The sequence below is a fragment of the Colossoma macropomum genome, unplaced genomic scaffold (assembly GCF_904425465.1).
Source record: "Colossoma macropomum unplaced genomic scaffold, Colossoma_macropomum, whole genome shotgun sequence".
NCBI classification, from domain to species: Eukaryota; Metazoa; Chordata; class Actinopteri; order Characiformes; family Serrasalmidae; genus Colossoma; species Colossoma macropomum.
In genome coordinates, this window is record NW_023494806.1 from 17,910,897 (window position 1) to 17,931,242 (window position 20,346).

Genomic DNA, 20,346 nt, shown 5'->3' on the forward strand with positions numbered 1-20,346 from the left:
GACACTGTTGGCTGGATATTTTTGGTTGGTGGACTATTCTCAGTCCAGCAGTGACACTGAGGTGTTTAAAAACTCCAGCAGCACTGCTGTGTCTGATCCACTCAGACCAGCACAACACACACTAACACACCACCACCATGTCAGTGTTCCTGCAGTGCTGAGAATGATCCATCACCCAAATAGTACCTGCTCTGTGAGGGTCCATGGGAGTCCTGACCACTGAACAACAGGGTAAAAGGGGGCTAACAACATATGCAGAGAAACAGATGGACTACAGTCTGTCATTGTAGAACTACAAAGTGCTCCTATACAGTAAGTGGAGCTGATAAAATGGACAATGAGCGTAAAACAAGGTCATAATGTTATGCCTCATTGGTGTATATATGAAAAAATCAAACAAGAAAGTTGCTGGTGTTCTCAGAACAATGGACTGACCACCCCAGAATCCAGACCTCAATGTTTCCAACTTCAAAGACTGAAGTTTGGAGGGGCTCGAAAAAATCCCTGCAGATTTCTTTGAAAAACTGAAAGCAAGTGTCCCAAAAAGAATTTTACTTTGTCCACCCCTGATGATAGCTATATTTGATTGGCTCCTGTCGTTCAAAGAGCAATGCAGCATGAAGCTTATTCATCCCACTTTACCATTTTACACTTTTGCTCAACTCACCAACTCACTGATGTCACGGATGCACTAAAGTGACCATTCAGAACACCAATTAATGAAGTGTGACTAGTAAAAAAAAAGGAATGTACATGGAAAATGTGAAAATTGCTGACACACAGACCTTCAGTGACGAGCCAGTCATTGCTTTATTTTAAGGCATACTTGAATATACTCAAATACTGTATTACAGATAAATAGGACACTTTTTTGAGCCCATCCCACTAACTGAAATTCCAGTTTATTGCAACAACTACAGTTTCGATTGACTTCAGTTATACAACATCCACGATAAATGGCATAGTGCACAATAGAGTAGATATATTTATATATGTACACAGAAATACAGTACACACAGTTCCAAACACACATAGCTCTTTTATGACAAGGCTCGCTTCAACTTCCAGTACAGTACAGGCGGATCGTCTTTTCATTTTATCCTTCAACTCTTGAGAGTCTTTGAGGTGAACACGCATCAGCGGTTAGTGAAAGTCTCAATCTGTACACCTCATAGTGCTGAAAACATTTTCCTGTACTTAATTTGATGGACGGTGTAACATGGTGAAAAAGTAAGAGTGCAGCAAAATGCCATCAAGTGGTCAGCGATGTTCTCGTGTACTAGCTGAACGGTTCAGGCCGATCAGTGTCCATGCAAAACAAATTAACACATCTGAATAGAGATACAGAGAGAGAGCTCTTAAGCTCGATAATGCTTAGTAACTGAGTAAGGAGAGGAATATGAGCAACAGAGCAAAGGATCAAGTTCAAAGGACAGCAGGAACAGATGCCATCAAGACTGCTGAGATGCTGTGTATGACCATTCAATAGCTTGGAATCAATGATTCTGATAGATGGTTCCAGATAAAATGATTCTAGTATCACTTCGCAGGTCTCAAACAATAAGGAGGAAGCTGTGAAAAAAAATAAGATGTATTGGCTGCATTATAGGGATGCGCTATATGTTGTGAGAAGAGAGCACATTTCCTAAATGGGGTGACCTCTGGTGAATTGCTGTAAATGTGGCTCTCCTGAACAATATGTGACTTGTGGTACATGGATACCCCCTCAATGTTTTCAAATGCCCCACTTACGATTTAGTCTTCCCGTCAAGCCTGGATGTGTCCAGAATGATGAGCAGTAGGTCAGCATTTATCAACCCTGGTCCTGGAGGTCCACTGCCCCACACGTTTTAGTGTTCTCCCTGCTCCCAACACACCGGATCCAACTAATCAGCTCTTTAACAGCCCATTATTGGTTAAAGTGAGTGTGATAAAGCAGAGAAAGCAGCACAATGTGCAGAGCAGCCTCCAGGACCAAGGTTGAGAAACACTGCGGTCGATGATTCTATAATGACTGACAAAATTAATGACATTTTTTAGAAAACTGACATCCAGAATGCCTTACATTTCAAAGGTGTTGGGCAAATCTTGAGGCAGGTAACTTAATTAAATATTTTTTTAAAATAATTATGTTTTTTTTTCCAAAATATTGAATAAAACATCTAAAAATACACACTGGAGTTTAGTTCATAATACTGAAACAGGAATTCCACCTTTTTTAAATTCCAAACTAAATAGTTAAGATGCAATGAAGTCATTCAGAGTGGTTTGATTTGAAAAATGTGCCATTCTAGTTAAACTTACAGAATCAGAATTGTTGTGGTGGTGATAGGAACCAGACATCTGAAGAGTTTAATGCCTCTAAAAGCTCCTTCAAAGAAAGTTATTACACAAAACAGTTGCAACTACATTGTCTGATGCCTGAGACACTGTTTTATTATAGTTTTTGACTTAAAATTTATCTTTTAAAATCCATTCGTAGTGAAGAAGTACATTTTGTAAGGCATAATCGTACCAAGAGAAAGCTTAATATCTTGGATTTGCTACTGTTTTACCAGTATCAACATTACATGTAAAACTAATAAGACACGTGTAGCTTCACTGTTCATTTTAGACTATGAATAAAATGTGAATCCTGGATACTATTATCACCACTGTGAAATCTGAGTTTGTAAGTTTTTCTACAATGCACCTTTTCACTCTGACTTTGCTTACATCTCAACTGTTGCATTAAGCAGAATTTTGAAAAAAGTAATAGCATCCCCCTTTAAATCCAACCTAATCATATTGTACGTAAAATAACAAAAATCATGAATATGGTTCCAAACTTTTGAACAGTTATTTTAATGCACGTCACCAATATAAAGCAGACTGCCAGGAAAAGCTTGTCCATTTACCCACCACCTCCATAGGAGTGACGTTATTTGTCTGTCCAGAGTCCATCATCAAAACTAATCATGTCAGCTGGTATTCAGAAGTTTGCTATTATATATATATAATCCATTGGGGAACCAAGCAGTTTGTGACTGGCTAATGAAAAGCAAGTATCATTTAATTCTCATAACTGATAAGAGGCAATGCTGCTTCTATACCACTAAATAAGTTTGTCATAAAATGCCACTGCGACCAATCAGGCGCAATCTACGATAAATGTAAACTGATCAAGCATCTTGAAAGGAAAAAGCATAAAAGGAAATTAAAGACACAAGGAATAATACTGCAATGAAGAACAAAAGAGTGATCTAAGGCATGCTCTTGTATGTCCAGTCATCTTCAAAGAAAGTTTTCTTCCATTACTATTAATTGTGCAATGAGAACTTCATTTGTCTCCTCTGGTTGACTTTGTGCTTTTTTTGGCAGTGGCCACCACAACCACTGGTGTAGTGCCAGGTAATCCAAAGCAACTGCCATTGCCAGTCATGACAGCGTACATGTAAGGTTACACTTTTTAGGCTGATGTGGTCATGAAGATGTGGTCATGAAGGTTCATCTCAGACTGTATGCTACTTTGCTGTGTTTGTGTAGAGTGAATACAGGGTACGGTAAAGGAGAAGGGCTCCATGGAACTTTGGCAGTTTGGGAACTAATGGATGAAAGTGACATCAGGGCTTGGAGATCTGCTCTGGAACTGGTTGCACTTTTGTATGGAAAGCTTGTGTTTCAGTGGGAGCCCCTGTGAAAATCAAAGGCATAACATTAGGAGGAGAACAGCCAAGATTCTTACATCAGAAAAAGCTAATCTGAACCCCTCTGATGGCCCAAAGTTTTATTACACCCTTCTATAACCTAAGCACAGTCCCATCTGTCTGATCAGCCTATAGCCGTTTAACCCTAGCCATTAATGCTGAAGTTATATAGAGTGTTTCAAGTGTTCTTTCTGAATGAGGCATAATTTAGGGCAGCCAATCAGATTAGGCCTCATTTATATATCAGCCTTAAAGGTACAGTAACAAAAACAGACAATTGATTTTTTTAAGGGATAAATGGTCATGTAAAAATGAATTATGATTAATCATTTGTTTTGGCACCTAAACCCTCACTGATGGAGAATGAACATCACAATGCAAATTATGAGAAATCAAGGTATCACTTCTTTCTGAAACTAGGTAACTAGCTGCATACCACATGATCAGTGTTTGGGTGAAGTAAGGTTCTCTCAGCTTTCTTTGACTTACTTGAGCCTTTCAGGCCTATGGACATGAACGGCCATCATGCAAAGGGGTTTCCAAATGGGTCTCTAAAGGGATCTGATCCTATGGCCTTGATAGCAGGAGCAGTCTGTAAAATTCAGCACAGGCATGAAACTGTTTATGAAAAACAAGATGGGGAGTGTAAAGTACATATGTACCAAAATAATGAATCTAAATTTGGTCAAATATAGTATATATTACAACTATAATTCTTACAGAGAAAAGAATACTTACTGTAGCGGGTGTTGGTGCTCCAAAAGCTCCGAAAGGGTTATCAAAAAGGTTCTGGCCACCTACTTTTAGCGGCTCTGTAAACACAAGACACTGTATTAAACAACACTGGTCATTAAAAAGGATGACCGTAGTTACACACATGCAAACCAAGGCAAATTAAAGACACCAAAACAGAATGTGAGAGAATCTACTTTGAACAAGAATCCCATCCTCTCACCATTTTTAGATGGAGCATTGGGTGGTTTAGCCATTTGGAAATCCTTGAACATATCCTTGATATCCCTCTTCTCCCTCTCTCCTAAGGGATCCAAGTCTACAAAGGCATTACTGTCAATCTTAGGGGGCTCTTTAGCAGGTGCTGTACGAGGTGGGATCTGTGGAGGAGGGCTGGAGCTTTGCTGACTCCCAGCAATTAGGCTTGAAGATGGAGGAAAGATGCTGGTCTGGAAGGGGTTCCCCAGGGTGGAGTTCTGGGCCCAGGATCCATTAGAAACAGGAGTGGTGGCCTGGCCCCAGGATGGAAGTTGCTGGGTGGGGGAGGTCCCAAAAACTCCAGAGTTGCTTCCCCAGTTGGGTACTGGAGAGGTGGAGAAGGCCGGAGGCTGAGCAAAAGGCTGGGAGACGCTGTTGTTGCAGGGCAAGATGGATGGGAGGGGCTGGCTCCATGGGGCTGCACCAGGAGTGGAGGCAGAAGACGAGGGTCCAATAGACAACCCTCCTAAAGTAGAGAGAAAACACGTTTTTAAGGGAGGTAACATAACCCTGCCTGCATTTTACAAGAGATCATTTTACAACAGATACTGTTGTATCTCTTGTAAAATGACGTATGTTGTGTGTTCTGATTTAGGAGCAGACTGTTTTAAAGGCCAAAAATTAAAATACCCCTTACCCCAAATGTAATCAAGTCATGTTTGTCATCTGAAGCTTGTTTCTTGGAGGCTGATGTACCTAGCAAGTAATAGTAAAAGCTGATGTCATAGAGGTCTGCTACTGATGAAATATCTTGTTATGGGGCAGATTTTTCACATTCAACATCAGGCTTGGATCAGGCTTGGGTCTGTTTTCTAATGAGTGATTTTTTTTATGTTGCAGACACTCTTACACCCTTTGTCAATCTCTCTCTTGCTGTTATAATGTTAGCTGCATTCATAATAGCTCTGGAGTTTGAATGACACCATGGATGATAAAAGGGATGTGTTGGGTTGGTGAAAAGGTTGCAGCAGATCTTTTTTTTTTTTGTTACCTGTTAAGATCGCCCCAGTATGTTAAGCATTTAAAGATATGTATCAACAGTAGCAGTAGTGGGCAATCAGCTATAGCGGTTGAAAGCTTTGTCATTACCATTACACCGAGATGGCACAAATAAACACATGCAAACAGTTCAAAATACACCAATTCCATCTCCTATGTACAGAGTGGCGGCAAGTGAGAGTGAGAGAGGTAAATTAGTCCAGTTTATTTTTGGTGGAGCAGACACCACACTGTAATGAGTTAACGAGTTATGGGAGAAAAGAGAGTGGAAGGAAAGGCCAGTTTCTTGGGGTTACATTTGACTCACAGCCTAGCGGGAAACTAAAGAAGCAAATTTTGGGTACCAAACATGTCTTGGCTGACTGACTACATTTGGGGTAAGAGGCAAACGTTGTAATAAGATTTTTTTTTTATGAATTCTTAAACATTTTTCAAACTATTTTATACTATTACACTGTAATATTCACATTCCAACACAATAAAAATAAACTAAAGCAGACTATTACACTCTAGGACATCATAAAGCATTAGACACCACACAAGATAGAAGGTGATGCTAGTGATATAAATTATGCATTCAGACACAACGCTCCATTGCATCTGAATGCCAAATGCTGACATTTTAATGCCATTTCTGAAGTGTTAGAAAGGTCAAAATATTCACATAAAGGTCAAAGGATTAATCTCTTCTGATTCTCAGAATTTTACCAAGGCCTGTGAGGGTGTCTGAGGAGCTGCTGGGGCTCTTGTTGAAAAAAGGGACAGAGTTGGCTGGGGTGCTGTCTGGCTGAGGAGGAGATGGCGATTCCGACTGGTTGGGTGAAGTGAACGGATCCGCTCCAGCTTTTTCATTCGTTGGGGACTGAAGAGGAGAGAGAAAACTGTTATGATTGTGCATGAATTGACTGCCTGTGTAAAGCATCAAACACTGAAAATAAAAGCTAATTTACCTAATTTTCCCCTTACCCCAAATTTAGCTGATAGCCAAGACATTTCTGGTGATACCGTATTTACATAAGGGGCCTCATACTAAAGTGATAGACATTAGTAAGTTCAAATAAAGTGATACCAAACTTTTAGGCACCAATTGTGTCTTGGCTGACTGACTACATTTGGGTTAGGAGGAAAATTATGTAAATTAAATTTTTTACCCAACTATTCTTTCAAGCTTGGAAAGCCAAATAAAGAGTTCAATGTGTCAAAGAATGTGTTCTTACCTACTTTTTGTCATTCACTGAAGCATTAAAAAAAGAGTCAAGTCATTAGAACACTATGTAAGAAGCACAGCATTTTCTGTAAGTTTCAAGCTACTGTAACTGTGACTGGATGACAAGAACTCTCTCAAGCTTCCAGAGGAGCCAGAGCTTCCTGCACTCACCAGTGCCTCCTTGCATGTAACAAAACCTTTCATTTGTAGCGCTGGCTTAAAGAGTTTTATACAATTATCGTCTTTTGGGATTATATAGTGTACGATCCCGAAAGACGTTAATATTGAACTTTGTCACCTTCAACTATTGCATAAAAACCCCATTGTTGTCAACTTGAAAACACTAGTTATGAAATGCACAGCTGCCACTTCTAAAATCTGACAGGCTGAGCCATGTTCAGAGCCGCTGTAAAATACTCCATACAGACACATATGACCGCGTTAGAGGTGGGCAATATGACAGTATTTTATTGTGATTGTGATATGTTTCATTATGGTATATTTTTTAATGTGATAATATACTTTTTCTGAGCATATCATGAATATAGGCAGTACTTAAAGAACTCCATGTTTCATTAAACAGAGAACACAATTAGTCCTGTTTAACTGGATTAAACACATTTTGATAGCTTTTTTGATATGTGGCACTACTAGTGCATTATGTGTATGTGCATATATATATATATATATATATATATATATATATATACAGACATTTTGTATATTATGAAAACATCTTTCAATTATTCTGACACAATATTTTTGTGGCATCACCCACAAATTCATCCTCACCTTCATAGCCCTCCTTCCCCGGCCAGCTTTTGTGTTGAGCGGAGGTGGGCTTATGATGACCGAATCTTTGGCCTGCTTGACAGCCGGCTCTGGCTTGCTTCCGTTCTCAAGCTTCACTCCATTCTGAACTGGCTGGTTCTTCTCAGCAGCCTCCAAAAATGGGTTTGGTGTTACCTTTCCATTGTGGCCGTTCTGCTCTCTGACTGGTATGTCATTCTGAGTCCAGGCACCCATGTCTGCTGCTCTGCCATCTAGTGGCCATTGGCCGTTACTTAGCGCCTGGATGACTGTCCTGTTGGAGAGCTGGTCGAACTGCTGGGCCAGGTAGTCGGAGTCGCCGTTCTTGGGTCCGCCATTGAAAAAGTGACTGGAGCTGTGATTGACCGCAGCAGTCGCTGATTGGTTGTCGCTTTTGGAGAAGGGGTCGTCGCTGAAGGGATCATGGCTGGGGGTGGGGAAGAAGCTGAGCTGGGAGGAGAAGGGGTTTTCAGGCGAGAGGCTGGACTGGACACTGAGGGCAGAGGAAGAGGAGGAGCTGGTAAAGGGATTGCCCTTCACACAGTTCTGGTTGCTGTCTATCTCAGTGGACAGATCCAATAAGAGGATGTCCTCAGATTCCTGAGAGAAGACAAAACATTCATTAGTTACATCAGCAATTCACCTTATTCACATGACCATGTTGTTTATTATGTAACACACAATATGGGACCACAATATTACTCATTAAGGAGTAGAGATTAAGGCCTGATCAATACAGATTTTTATATTAATTTTATATGGTCAAAAATTAAACTGATTCCAATAGTTTTAGCCAATAATATCAGCCAACTGATACAGTGGGGTCCATAAGTCTGAGACCACTAATGAACTATTTTGCATTCTTTTCTAATTTAAAACAAAGTTTTAAATTACAAATTATATTATCAGCACAACAATTTGAATGAAATCTAGAATCTTTAAATTATTTACATACATTTCAAGTTTTTTTGTATTAGGTCATTTTGAGCCCATTTAGCCCCACAAGTCTGTGCAAAAGCCTCTGATGAGTAAATCAAATCCAGCTGAGAGTCATCTCAACATGTGCTTTAATGGCAGAGATAAGACTTTTTGTACAAAGGCTTTATCATGATCAACAAGGTCATGAATTTGTTTGAATTTGAATAGTGACCTAGGAACAGTGCAGAATCTTTAATATTTATTCTTCTTCATTTTACTTGTCAGAACTTTCCTTTGTTTCAATATTTTCAAAATACTAAAACTGTCTGTTGTTTATTTCCAGGTCTAAATAAAAAAATCCTAGTATTTTTAATGCTGTATCAGACTTTTGGATCCCACTTTAGCAAGCTACTTCATTTTCTTATGCTAATACTAGGCTTGTGACTTTTGTTGTTGTCATGACTTTCTTTACTTCACTTCACATTATGTTTTGCTACAAGCTATTTTGTGATAACTCAGGCCAGTCAGGTTACATTCTCATTTATTTTATCCAGCATTTTTTGTCTCTATCAGCCCGATACTGAAGCTGACTATTGGAACAGTGCCAATGCTAGTCAGCAGCTGTGGGAAAATCTCATTTTTAATGCTTTCAAAACATAGATGGGGGACACATCAAATTTTTGCTCCACTTTTCCATAGCTGTGGACTGACAACCCTATGTGTAATATAACAAGCAGAATGGCTACTGGAAAATGCATGGATGTACTATGTGTTTTGAGAAGGCATAGCAATGCAATGGAAACATGCAGTGAGATGAGAAAAAACGTTCACTCCTTGACTTCAAACCACTGACATTGACATGCTATGTCAACTGACCAATGAGGATGCCTCCATAAAACTCATATCCAGTTGTGACTGGATTTTAATGGCTGAATTTTACAACTGTGAACAGACACTGTGAATATTTTGACATTACCTGAGCGTGAACTCTCATAGTTATTGCATTTAAATGGAAAAACAAACACTTTATCAAAACCAGGAGAAAAAGAATAACAAGGACAACCCTTAAAACAGGCTACAACAACAAATACCAAGTCCCAGGTTGTTATTAACATAATACTTTAGTTCCATCTCAATATGAAGGGAAACATTCCACTTTATAGCACCATACTGTTTCTTCTGTGTAGTCCATACTGAAACTTAAAAAAGACCCCCAGACCCTTTAAGCACTTATTCTTCTTGTTCTTACAATCAATCATGGTGAGAAAAACTGGCTTCGTATGACAGAATGTGCCTCTGCTTAGTAGTTCCTCACCACCAACAATCGGGCCTTTTGTAAGTTACAGCATGGGTTATTATTCTTGGCTTCAGCCAAGCTCCTTTATTCCCAGAGACCTCATTTCCTTAAAGCAGAGGTCAATCAGACACTTTGCGAGCAGACCAGAGACTCAACGACAAAGGCTCCACAGCTCGATATGAAAGCTGGAGCTGAGTCTCAATGGCACCAATTATGTTCCTCATTTGGACACATTTTTTAACACAGAGTCGCCCTGGGAAAGAGTGCCCGGTGAATGATTTCACTTTCTCTCTCATCTAACACAAACCTAAATCTTCAGAGACTTTGTCCCATTAAAATCTGTACCCAGAGTAGTTGTTGCATGGGTACACTGGGCATAGTAAAATGTATCAGTAGGTGGAATTGGAGCTTTTTCCTTGGTAATGTGTTTTCGATCACTATATAAAAGAAGCATAATGCTGCCTTTATTGCTGGATGCTATCTGATTTCTGTTTCTGAGCAAACCGTCTGCACAATTAGAATTTTGATCACTAGGGGCTTATTGCCAATTTGTTTAAAGTAACAATATATGGGAAATAAATGAGTGACGTATATCATATCATCACCGTCAAGATTAAACCTTGAATCTTTTCCAGAATTTGAAATCATGAGCTGCCATTTACAAAGTGTTGAAATTTCATGATGAATGGACCAATAGAAATGGTCTAGAAATACATGGAAAAAAATCTTATTTCATTAACTTCCATATAAGTTAAAGTTACCGTTTTGTAGATACGAGATTTTGTCCAGCAAGCATTTTAATTAAGAACTGAATTAAAAGCTAAAACCTTTCATATTAGTTAGATAATGTTCTTTACATATCAAAATAAATATGATAGCGGCACTTGAGTAAACACATGATTAAAAGGAGAAGAGCAGATAAAAGGCAGAAATAGTCCTTTTGTGCCTTTAAAGCAAAAAAGGCTTAATCCGTCTAGTTTCATGCCTAGAAACTGATTATGATCTCATTCATTTTCACAACCTTTTTTATTGGCAAACTGAGTAGGACACCATTGGAGTGTTTAAATGTCTAACATTGTATTTATCGTAGCTTTAGCTGGAGCATGCTGGGTTGGATGATGCTGTTTGGATCCATCCTTACCGAGGGAGAATGTAAGTCTGGCGGGGTCGACATGTCTCCAAACAAGTCCAGCTGTTCAACGCCCTGCAAGAAACGGAATAATCAACTTAACAGAAGATTGCATGCCAAAAACAATGATGAGAAACCAACGATTGCAATGACAAATGACATCAATAAACATACATCAAAAAGCTGTGCTGCTATCTTGGAGATATTACATTAGACATTAGAGATCAGTGCCAAATGGATATTATGATTTATAGTTGCAGTTGCAATTATATATAGATCTATAACAAATAAATTAGGTTCCACCCCAGTAACCATATTTATTTTTCTGTGCCAAAAAAACTAAGAAGAACAGCCCCATTACACTGAATATTTGACAGGGTGGAATGTTTCAGGCTAACCTGGCCATCACACAATGCATTATCAAGAAAACTGCCTTTAATGTCAGATTGTCAACAGTAAATTACATGACTTGTCTGTGAATAAAAAAAAAAAAGTTTTCTTTGTCTATGTAATGTCACGGGGTGGACAAGTTATGCTCGATGGGCTCTGCAGAGGACTTAAAATGAATTGTTTTATATTAAATTTATAAATGTTAATATGGAAACACACTTGTGTGTGTGCATCAAATGGCACTGTCGTCATGAAATGATTCCTTGCATAAAATGCTTGTTGAGTGTACTGTGTCTTCTATAATTTAAAATAATGTAATAGTTTATTTAGTATTAATTATTCCTGACTGCATGCTGTCTTATGTTTGTTGTATGTATTGTATTTTAACCAATGTTCTTATGGTTATTCCAGTTTTGTAACCTAGTAATCTCTGACTTTGATTAATACAAGCACTACTACTACTACAAAGTAACAAAAGTTAGTTACAGCACTGAGGGAAGATGGAATGGACTTAGAGTGGAGGTGATTCATTAAGAGAGAATGAGCATAGACGTGTTTTTCACAGAGACAGGAGTCTAAATGGCTGCAGTTGGCACGTCACTGTGACTTCCTGTCTGTGAACATCATTAGTTTATCCCACCCTAGCAAGAAAGGCTGGGACATAGCACTGAGTCTGTGTCGGTACCATAATGTCTTGAGGGTGGTCTTGGTGTTAGTACAGGAGCAGATAAATCTATGGCTTGAGCTGATTATAGTTTTGGCCCAAGACAGTAATCGCGGTAAACTTGAGAATGGTCACTGTGATAATTATCAGACATTGAAGTGATGAAATGGACACCAGTATGTAGTGTAGCTAAAAACAGCAGTAGCAGTCATCGTAAAGCCTCAAACAGATCCATCTCCTTGTCTGTTTTCACAAAAAACAGTATGTCATACAGTGTCAGAAACCCCATAAGCAAGTCTAATGGGGGTTACTTGAGAATTCCATGAGGTGTGAAGCAAATGTGAAGTAATTCTGGCACACAGTTTATATGATACTAATTGATAAAGTACAGTTGAATACAAATGTTTGAACACCCTCTGTCAAACGACAAATTTTGTTAATTTTCTAAGTGAAAATAAGTGAACACATTCTCTACAGGCAACAAACTTAAATATGTCACCTTTCTGCATATTTTAGTGAACAATTTCTATTTGTTTGCTAAGACTAAAATAGTGGAAAATTAATACAAATTGTTCATTAAACTATGCAGATAAGTGACATTTTTAGGTTTGTTCCCTGTAGAGAATGTGTTAAATAATTTTGTTAATTTTCTAAATAAAAATAAGTTAACACATCCTCTACGGGGAACAAACTTAAAAATGTCACGTATATGAATATTTCTATTTATTTGCTGAGTCTAAAATAGTTGGAAAAAAAAGTACAAAATATGTCACAACTTTTGCAAAGGCCACATTTCTTTCAGCAAAAAAAAAACAGTAATTGTGCATTAAGGTGTACAAGAGTGAGTTCTCTTTAGAGGATGAGTACTTATTTTCATGTAGGACATCAATAAAACATGTCATTTGACCAGGGATGCCCAACATTTTGCATACAGCTGTATAAGCGTCCATTACTTGTCAGCTACATTAGCCCCCTAGCTTCAGTGAAAACTACAGGTCCTTTGAACACATCTTACCACATTTGGGGTAAGTGGAAAATTGTTCAATTATATTTTTGATGAACAACCACTTTAAGCTACTGTATACACATTAAACAGTACAAGAGATCATTGTAACATAGTTGTAATTCTATACCCAGAAACCCAAAAACTGCAAAACAGCAAATACTCACTTTTCTGTCGTTGGTGTGTGAAGCTTCGCTGCCATTCTGTGGAGCACAATTGCATTTATTCAGATACTTTGATATCAGATATCAAATAAGTGATCATAAATAATATAATAAATATAAGACAGGTCATTATAAATAATTTAAAGGGGAATTGCACTGATTTTTCAAACGAAATCATTAAGATGTAAAGTCATTCAGAGAGGTCTGATATAAACCATACCATTCTAGAGAAACTTAGAGTCACTGAGACACCACAGTGATGGTGATAGTTTTAGGTTTAGGTCTAACATACATGTTTTGAAAAGTCACAATGGAGAAGTACATGCAGGGTGTCTTAAGAAAGAAAATCATGCTCAAAGAAAGGATATCATTTTACCATTATCAATAGTTTTGGACAGTATATAAAATGTTGTAGATGTTGTAGACATTGGGACCCCTGGTTTCCATCACCACCACTGTAAAGAAATCTAATTTGGTAGGTTTCTCTACAACGTCCCATTTCAAATCAACGGTTGAATTTTGAGAGATCTGTGGAATTCCTCTTTAAAAAGTAATATTATCCACTACGGCAGATGTCTACACTTACCTCTACTACTTTATTTGGTTCTTCCTGGGGAGGAGACAGAATCTAATTAGCAAGATAGCAAAGATAACAGGCTGTAAAAGACTACAGCAAACAGAACAAACACAGCAGATGTCTGACTGTGATAAACTTGATAACAGGATATGTTAATGAAAGAAGATTTAGCATGAAAGCAGGCCAACATTTCTCTAGAGAATGTGTGTGGAGATTAAACAAAATGCCAGTGGGAACATAGACAAAGCTAACTCAAATCTGGGTGACATAACAAAAAAAAAGTATTACAAAACTACACTATAAAAACTAAAATTGGTTAGATATTTTACCTTATAAAAAAGTTAGTTAACCACGCTACTATCATGTTTAGATTTTACTGAACTTCAAATAATAATCTGATAAAGTGTAGCACAACGATTACTGTTCTGTTAACTTACTATTAGGAGTTCATTGAACTCTAAATTTTAAAGCAGAATGGTTACGTTTTTTAAAAATACGTTTTAAATTTGGAGAAGTGGGTTCAGTCATTCTCATGCTGTCATTCCATGATTGAATCCCATAAACATAACTGACCCTAAACTGGACTGTTGACTGGAGTATCTGATGCCAATTAAGCTTTTAGGACTAGAATTGTGTAAACAATAAATGTTCTGGATACATATTAAAACAACTATACTGCCTTACAAAGACAAACAGCAGTGGCTTCACCAATTGTCAAACTAGAAAAACAGCTTCAAAGTTCTGTTGTTGTCCAGCTAAATATAAGTTAAATTATATTAGAAAAAAGGATAGTTCTAGCTCTAAAACCCCAGAATGGCCACATTTGAAGCCTTCAATCAATATTCACCCTTATAGTACAGTACAAAAATCGGAGCCCACCCTTTATTTATTTAATTTTAGACAGAAATGTGCATTTTTCAGTATCAGGAAAATAAGCTGAAAAATACATGGAAATTACACACTCAACAACTAAATATGATATCAATTTTTTTTTTCAGTATTCAGTGTGTCCACTCTTTGCTTTCAGTCCAGCTACCATTCCTCTCAAAAAACATGCTTTCAGTTTTAGAAAGAAATCTGCAGGGATTTTTCCATACCTCCTAAGTTCAGTCTTAGAAGTTGGTTGCATTTTGGTGTTCCACTACAAATGTTCTTTTTTTTTGTCTATTTCCTTTTCTCAGTAAGGGCTTCCTGACAGCTACACATCCTTTCATAGTGTTGTGTTGTCTTCTCACAGTGGAATGATGGACACATGGATTTTTTTCAGACGTCAAGCAAGAGTGGAGCTTGATTTTCTCTTCTTTCTCAAAGATGAAAGCTTTAGGCACTATTTATCTGATGATGACACTTTTGGTGGCAGCTGTTAAGAGTATCACTTTCTCTGTCTTTTCACAGCTTTTGAACTTTTTCTTGTTTTTATTTGACTTTCTTCTTCCTTATGCAAGTGAATTATTTTATATCTAATTTCCACAGAAATATCTCCTGAAATTGAAAGTATATCATGGTGATTTAAACTGGAAATTAAACAAATAAAGGACTGTGGTCTCTGACTTTTGCATGGTTCTGTATGACCACACACTAATTCTGTATTAATGCAACAAGTTATTAAGAATCATTGCACTTTTCATGGAATAATCTTTGATTGTTATGTTGTCTGGCAACCACAGGCTCATTGCTAGATGGAATAACTCTTTACTGTGATTATCATAAATAATATTTATTGGTGTTTTATCATATAGTATTTTGTCTGCATTTTATGAAAGTAATAAGCTTATTGCTTTACTGAATTATATCTGTGTGTGGTATCACATAAATATCTAAAATATATTTGGCTGGACAGCAACAAACCTTCATCAATTTCTCTGTTGCTGTAGTTGCTCTCTGACTTTGCAGGGCAGTGTAATGCAACTTTAAGAGATAACTGTAATACAGCTGTTATGTTATCACCGGCACTGTCTTAAAAATCACTTCCTGAGGCCAGAGGTGTGATTAGCCTCGAACACTATGAATGCTGCAGTGCTGGGGTCAGAATCGTGCAGTACTCTGTTGTAAAGACTTCCTGTACCTTCTTTGAGCCCTCTGCTTCTTTTTTCTTCATGTTGAAGATGAGCTGAAAGAGATCCTTCAGGTCAATGACAAGAGGCTCCGCCTAAAAGGAAACACAAAGACTGTAACACCGCACTTCCTGAAAGGTGTGTATGTGTGTGTGTGGTGTGTTAAGAGAGAAGAGAATGAAACAGTGTATGTGTGTGAGTTACACTTTTGTGTGTGTGTGTATGTGTTGGGGCTGCACAACATTTATCATTTGTAAATCAATATCACAATATTAGCCATTTACTGACTGCAGTATGCAAATAAGTCCTCTAACTACTCACACTGTGTGCAGAGAACACCTAGACCAATCACAATAGAGTGTTGCGGTGGGTGTTTAGAGGACAGTATTCATGTAATCCAAAAAATTGTTCAAATTTGTTCAAATTATTATTAGTATTTAACCATGAGTCACACATTTTTAATATACTGCAATCACAATATGTAGGAACATGATTGCAATACTAGTACGCAGCCTTAGTGTGTGTTTATGTTTCTCTGTGTTTTGTTAATTTTCAGAACAAAAATGATCAAAAACAGCAATGACTTTGTAACAAGGTAGGTGTGAAAGTGAAAATTCTTATTATATAGGTACTTACATATACACAATACATATGGCATATACTGTTACATATGTACAAGATACATATGGGTCACATTATTAATACATTTAGGTATTTACATTTATATATTACATATGAGAACTGAAAAGATACCATTTCACAGACACAAGATTTCTTCACAAAAGCAACAACATAATTAGAACAGGCCCCATGTCCTAATAAGGTATTAAAAACAAACATGTATGTGTATATGGTGATGAGAGAGGGACAGAGAGAAAGAGAGAGAGAGGGAGAGAAAAGAACTACGCTCAATAGAAACCCAGCAGACCTGCTGTGCAGTTTTTATGGCGAAGAACTGGTGCTGGCCCTCGGCGCCACACACATAGCCAAATGCTCGATTATCAGTCACGTCACGAGCAATAAAGGAGATTTTATTCACCGCATGTTCCAGCACCACTGCCTGCAGAGGAGTCAGCAAGCATAATTAAGCACAATTAATGAAAACAACAAGAGACATCTCTTTATAAGAGACATGATAATGGGAGTACAGTAATGGGCAGCAGAAAGGAGACTCACCCCTGTCTTCTCGTCCGTAATGGTGATTCCCGATAGAGAGATGTTCACCCACACTCTCTGCTTGTGTTTGCCCTGAGAGCGAGCAGCTGCCGCCTTGCCCTGAAAACCACACAGAGAAAGCATGTTCTCAGTCTCAGAACTAAACTTGCAAAGTCAATGAACCAAGGCTTGTTTTGAGAAACAGTCCTGGATCTTGCATCTTCTTATCACACCTATTTAGCTAAAACGTGAAAGATTCGACTGTAATAATAAATCATTATGGTCATCTTATCACAAGTTTATTCCAAGTGTAAAAAATTAAGTGTTCAGCTTTCTGAAAAAAACAGCTTGCATGGATCTTTTAGCTTTGCTTTAACCTAGTGGTGGATGATATAGCAAAAAATGTAGTAGTACAATATTTCAAGTAATTCTGATACATAACAAGTCCTGATATTTACCTTTTCTGATAAGTTGAAACACACAAAAAGAGGCAGCAGTGCAGGATTTTAAAAATAGTATCAAAAAGTATGAACAGTATTTATTCAATGTTTCACGTACTGCACTGCTCTAAATACAATTAATCAGGACTAATTATGCTCTCTTTAAAATAAAACATGTTGCTCATTGTTCTGACAAAATGTACTGACAATATCTACAATATGCTCACAATATCATGATAACAATTAATGTTGTACTTTTGCCCAGTTATATTTTAACCTGCAGACTTTTTTAGTAAAAAAACTAATTTCTCTTATCAAGTACATAGATTCCTGCAATTAAATCCACTGGATTTAGTGAACTGTTAACAGAATTCTCAAAATATGAGATGTTTGACAGAATATGAGTGAACAACTGACTTGACTTGATTTGAATGTAACATTATTCTGTATAAATATAAAGAAACCAGATTTAATTTACTCTAAGCTAAATGATTAGATTTCAGTATGATTTACTTTAAAATAGGAATACGCTTTACAATATATTTGAAGCGATCAAAGGCCTATAACTAATCCACAAAAAAACATTTTTTAACAGAGTACTCTGAAGTTTTTTTTTACATCAAGTGTTTTCATCGTACAGTAAGGTCATTCTAACCTGAAAATGAGTTAAATGTCTCTTTGACTGTTTGCCATTTGGCCTACCTTCAGTTTCATCATGGAGTCTTGGCTCATTTTGTCCCCTCGGGCCTCTGGCACATCGTCCACTCCGATGAGCTTGGCCTTGTACCGAACGCCATCACCTTTGAACCTGGCTAGCAGGAACTCATCTGTTTTCTCTGGACTGGCTGCAGCTGTGATAGAGATAAAGAAAACATAAAGACTGTGCATTAATTTAACGAAACAAGATGACTTTATCTGTCTGAAGTCAGTGATAGCAGTGCCATGCTGGGGAAATGTAACCCTTTAAGGAAAACAATCACACTAAGATAACATTATGTGATGTCACAATATAGAGCTTCAAACGGGCCAGATATTTTCTCAACCAGTCAGAAACTGACCTGAGCTCGTTAAACCAGCCCATAATCACTTCAGTGCTAAAGTAAACCTGATATTTCTATTAATAAAAGCACATTTGACTGGCACTTTGTACCAAAAACAGGCTATTTTTCTTACTGTGCCTTTAATACTGGTACACATAAATTATCTCTGTTTTGACGGGCTCTCCTGTATTATTGCAGTCTGAAACACTTCTTATAACTTCAGTGCAAATGGGTGGAGCTAAACTGCTGTAGGCTGAAAAGGTGGATATGTGTAAATGCGTTGGTTTTGGACATCACAAAAGCAGTGAAATCAAATGAGTTGTTTTTGCAGCTTAGTTTCCATATACGGACTGTCTAGACAGAGTGAGCGGGACATTTTGAAACTTTAACAATGTTTACATTCCACATCAAAATCTTTTATTTATTTATAAAAAGTGAGCACAATTTGGCTTAAAATTTGGTACTAAATTCTGTCAAGTGAGAGACTCCACTATGCCAGACTAAAAAAAACTGCTTTAGGGAAATGAAAACAAGGAGCAAAAGTAAAACAAGGGGAAAAGCAGGCTGTGAGAACTCAAATGTGAAATGAGGACTTGACCTGAGATCAAGACACATATTTGTTGACATCCAAACCTGACTGAAGACGTAAACTCTATTACAACGTCTAGTCATATTTTAAGGGGAAGTCCTCTTCTTTTTTTCTCCATAATGAAATGGTTAAGATGTAAACAAAGTCAGCCAGGGTGGTTTGATGTGAAATGCTACGCTCTAGAGAAACTCACCAAGTCAGATTAGTTCACAGTGGTGGTGATATGGACCAGACGTCTGAAGAGTATAATGCCTCTAACAGCTATGTCACAGAAAGTTATTACATAAAATGGTTACAACAACAATCTTTTAGCCTAAAATCTGTTTTTAAAACACATGCAGGGCCACTGTAAAGAAATTCACGTCTGTAAGTTTCTCTAAAATTAACAGCAAACCACTCTTTAGATGTCTGGTTCATGTCACCACCACTGTGAACAATTCTGAGTTGCTAAGTTTCTCTAGAACAAAGCATTTCACATCAAACCACTCTGAATGACTGTGTTTACTTCTTGACCATTTAATTATGCACAATTTTTTATGTATCGGTGGAATTCCTGTTTAAGAATAGCTAGCATTCAGGTTGTAGAGATGTGCTGCAAACTGTACAATCACATGAAAAGTAAATGGTATAAGGTGCTTTTTTTTATAACAGATTCATTAAGTGAGGACAAGCCAGCTAATGGTGATTCAGCTCTTAAAAACATTGACTACAACCTATTAAAATGAATAGTAGCTTAGAAGTGCAGACCAGAAAGATTCTTTATTGGCTGTGAATTAGCTAATGTGAAGCATGACACCTTGAACCGCACAGAGCACAAATTACTCCAGAGACAAAACAATGAACTTGTGAACCACTTCGTAACTTGTAAATCACAAAACAATTAATTTGTAGGTTTCTGTAATCTGGCCAAAAGCAATAACAAACCATACACAGCAAATGGTTCAGTGTAGTGTGTCTACAGTGAGACAAAACGTCTGGGAACAGAGTCTCCTCGGCAAGTCTGTACGTTTGACACACCAAAAGGCAATTACAGGTCCTTCACAATCAACACAACCCATTATTAAGGCTTTTGTGCTTCACAAAAAGGTTCTCTCACATGATTTGACTTCCTTGAATGGTGTACATTAATCAGGCGTCACAAATGTGGTACTTAATCACAGTATGGGCGATAAAGACCACCTTGGTAATCTACTGCTCTGTTATGATGATTGGCGATGACTGCAAACTTAAACTA

General features: G+C 37.6%; 1 protein-coding gene across 1 annotated transcript in view; it reads right to left on the minus strand.

Moving 5' to 3' along the window:
* Window positions 1–786: 786 nt before the first annotated feature.
* The window catches only part of si:ch211-204c21.1 (disabled homolog 2), a 41,958-nt gene continuing 22,398 nt past the window's right edge, over window positions 787–20,346 (minus strand). The window contains exons 3-15 of the mRNA XM_036597900.1: window positions 18,186–18,334; window positions 17,065–17,163; window positions 16,817–16,948; window positions 15,900–15,983; window positions 13,844–13,867; window positions 13,261–13,296; window positions 11,049–11,111; window positions 7,675–8,292; window positions 6,384–6,537; window positions 4,642–5,142; window positions 4,425–4,498; window positions 4,176–4,278; window positions 787–3,673 (exon numbers count right to left, since the gene is read on the minus strand). Of these exons, the coding sequence (XP_036453793.1) occupies window positions 4,210–4,278; window positions 4,425–4,498; window positions 4,642–5,142; window positions 6,384–6,537; window positions 7,675–8,292; window positions 11,049–11,111; window positions 13,261–13,296; window positions 13,844–13,867; window positions 15,900–15,983; window positions 16,817–16,948; window positions 17,065–17,163; window positions 18,186–18,334 (2,003 nt within the window). The 3' untranslated portion in view covers window positions 787–3,673; window positions 4,176–4,209. The remainder of the gene's footprint in view (window positions 3,674–4,175; window positions 4,279–4,424; window positions 4,499–4,641; window positions 5,143–6,383; window positions 6,538–7,674; window positions 8,293–11,048; window positions 11,112–13,260; window positions 13,297–13,843; window positions 13,868–15,899; window positions 15,984–16,816; window positions 16,949–17,064; window positions 17,164–18,185; window positions 18,335–20,346) is intronic.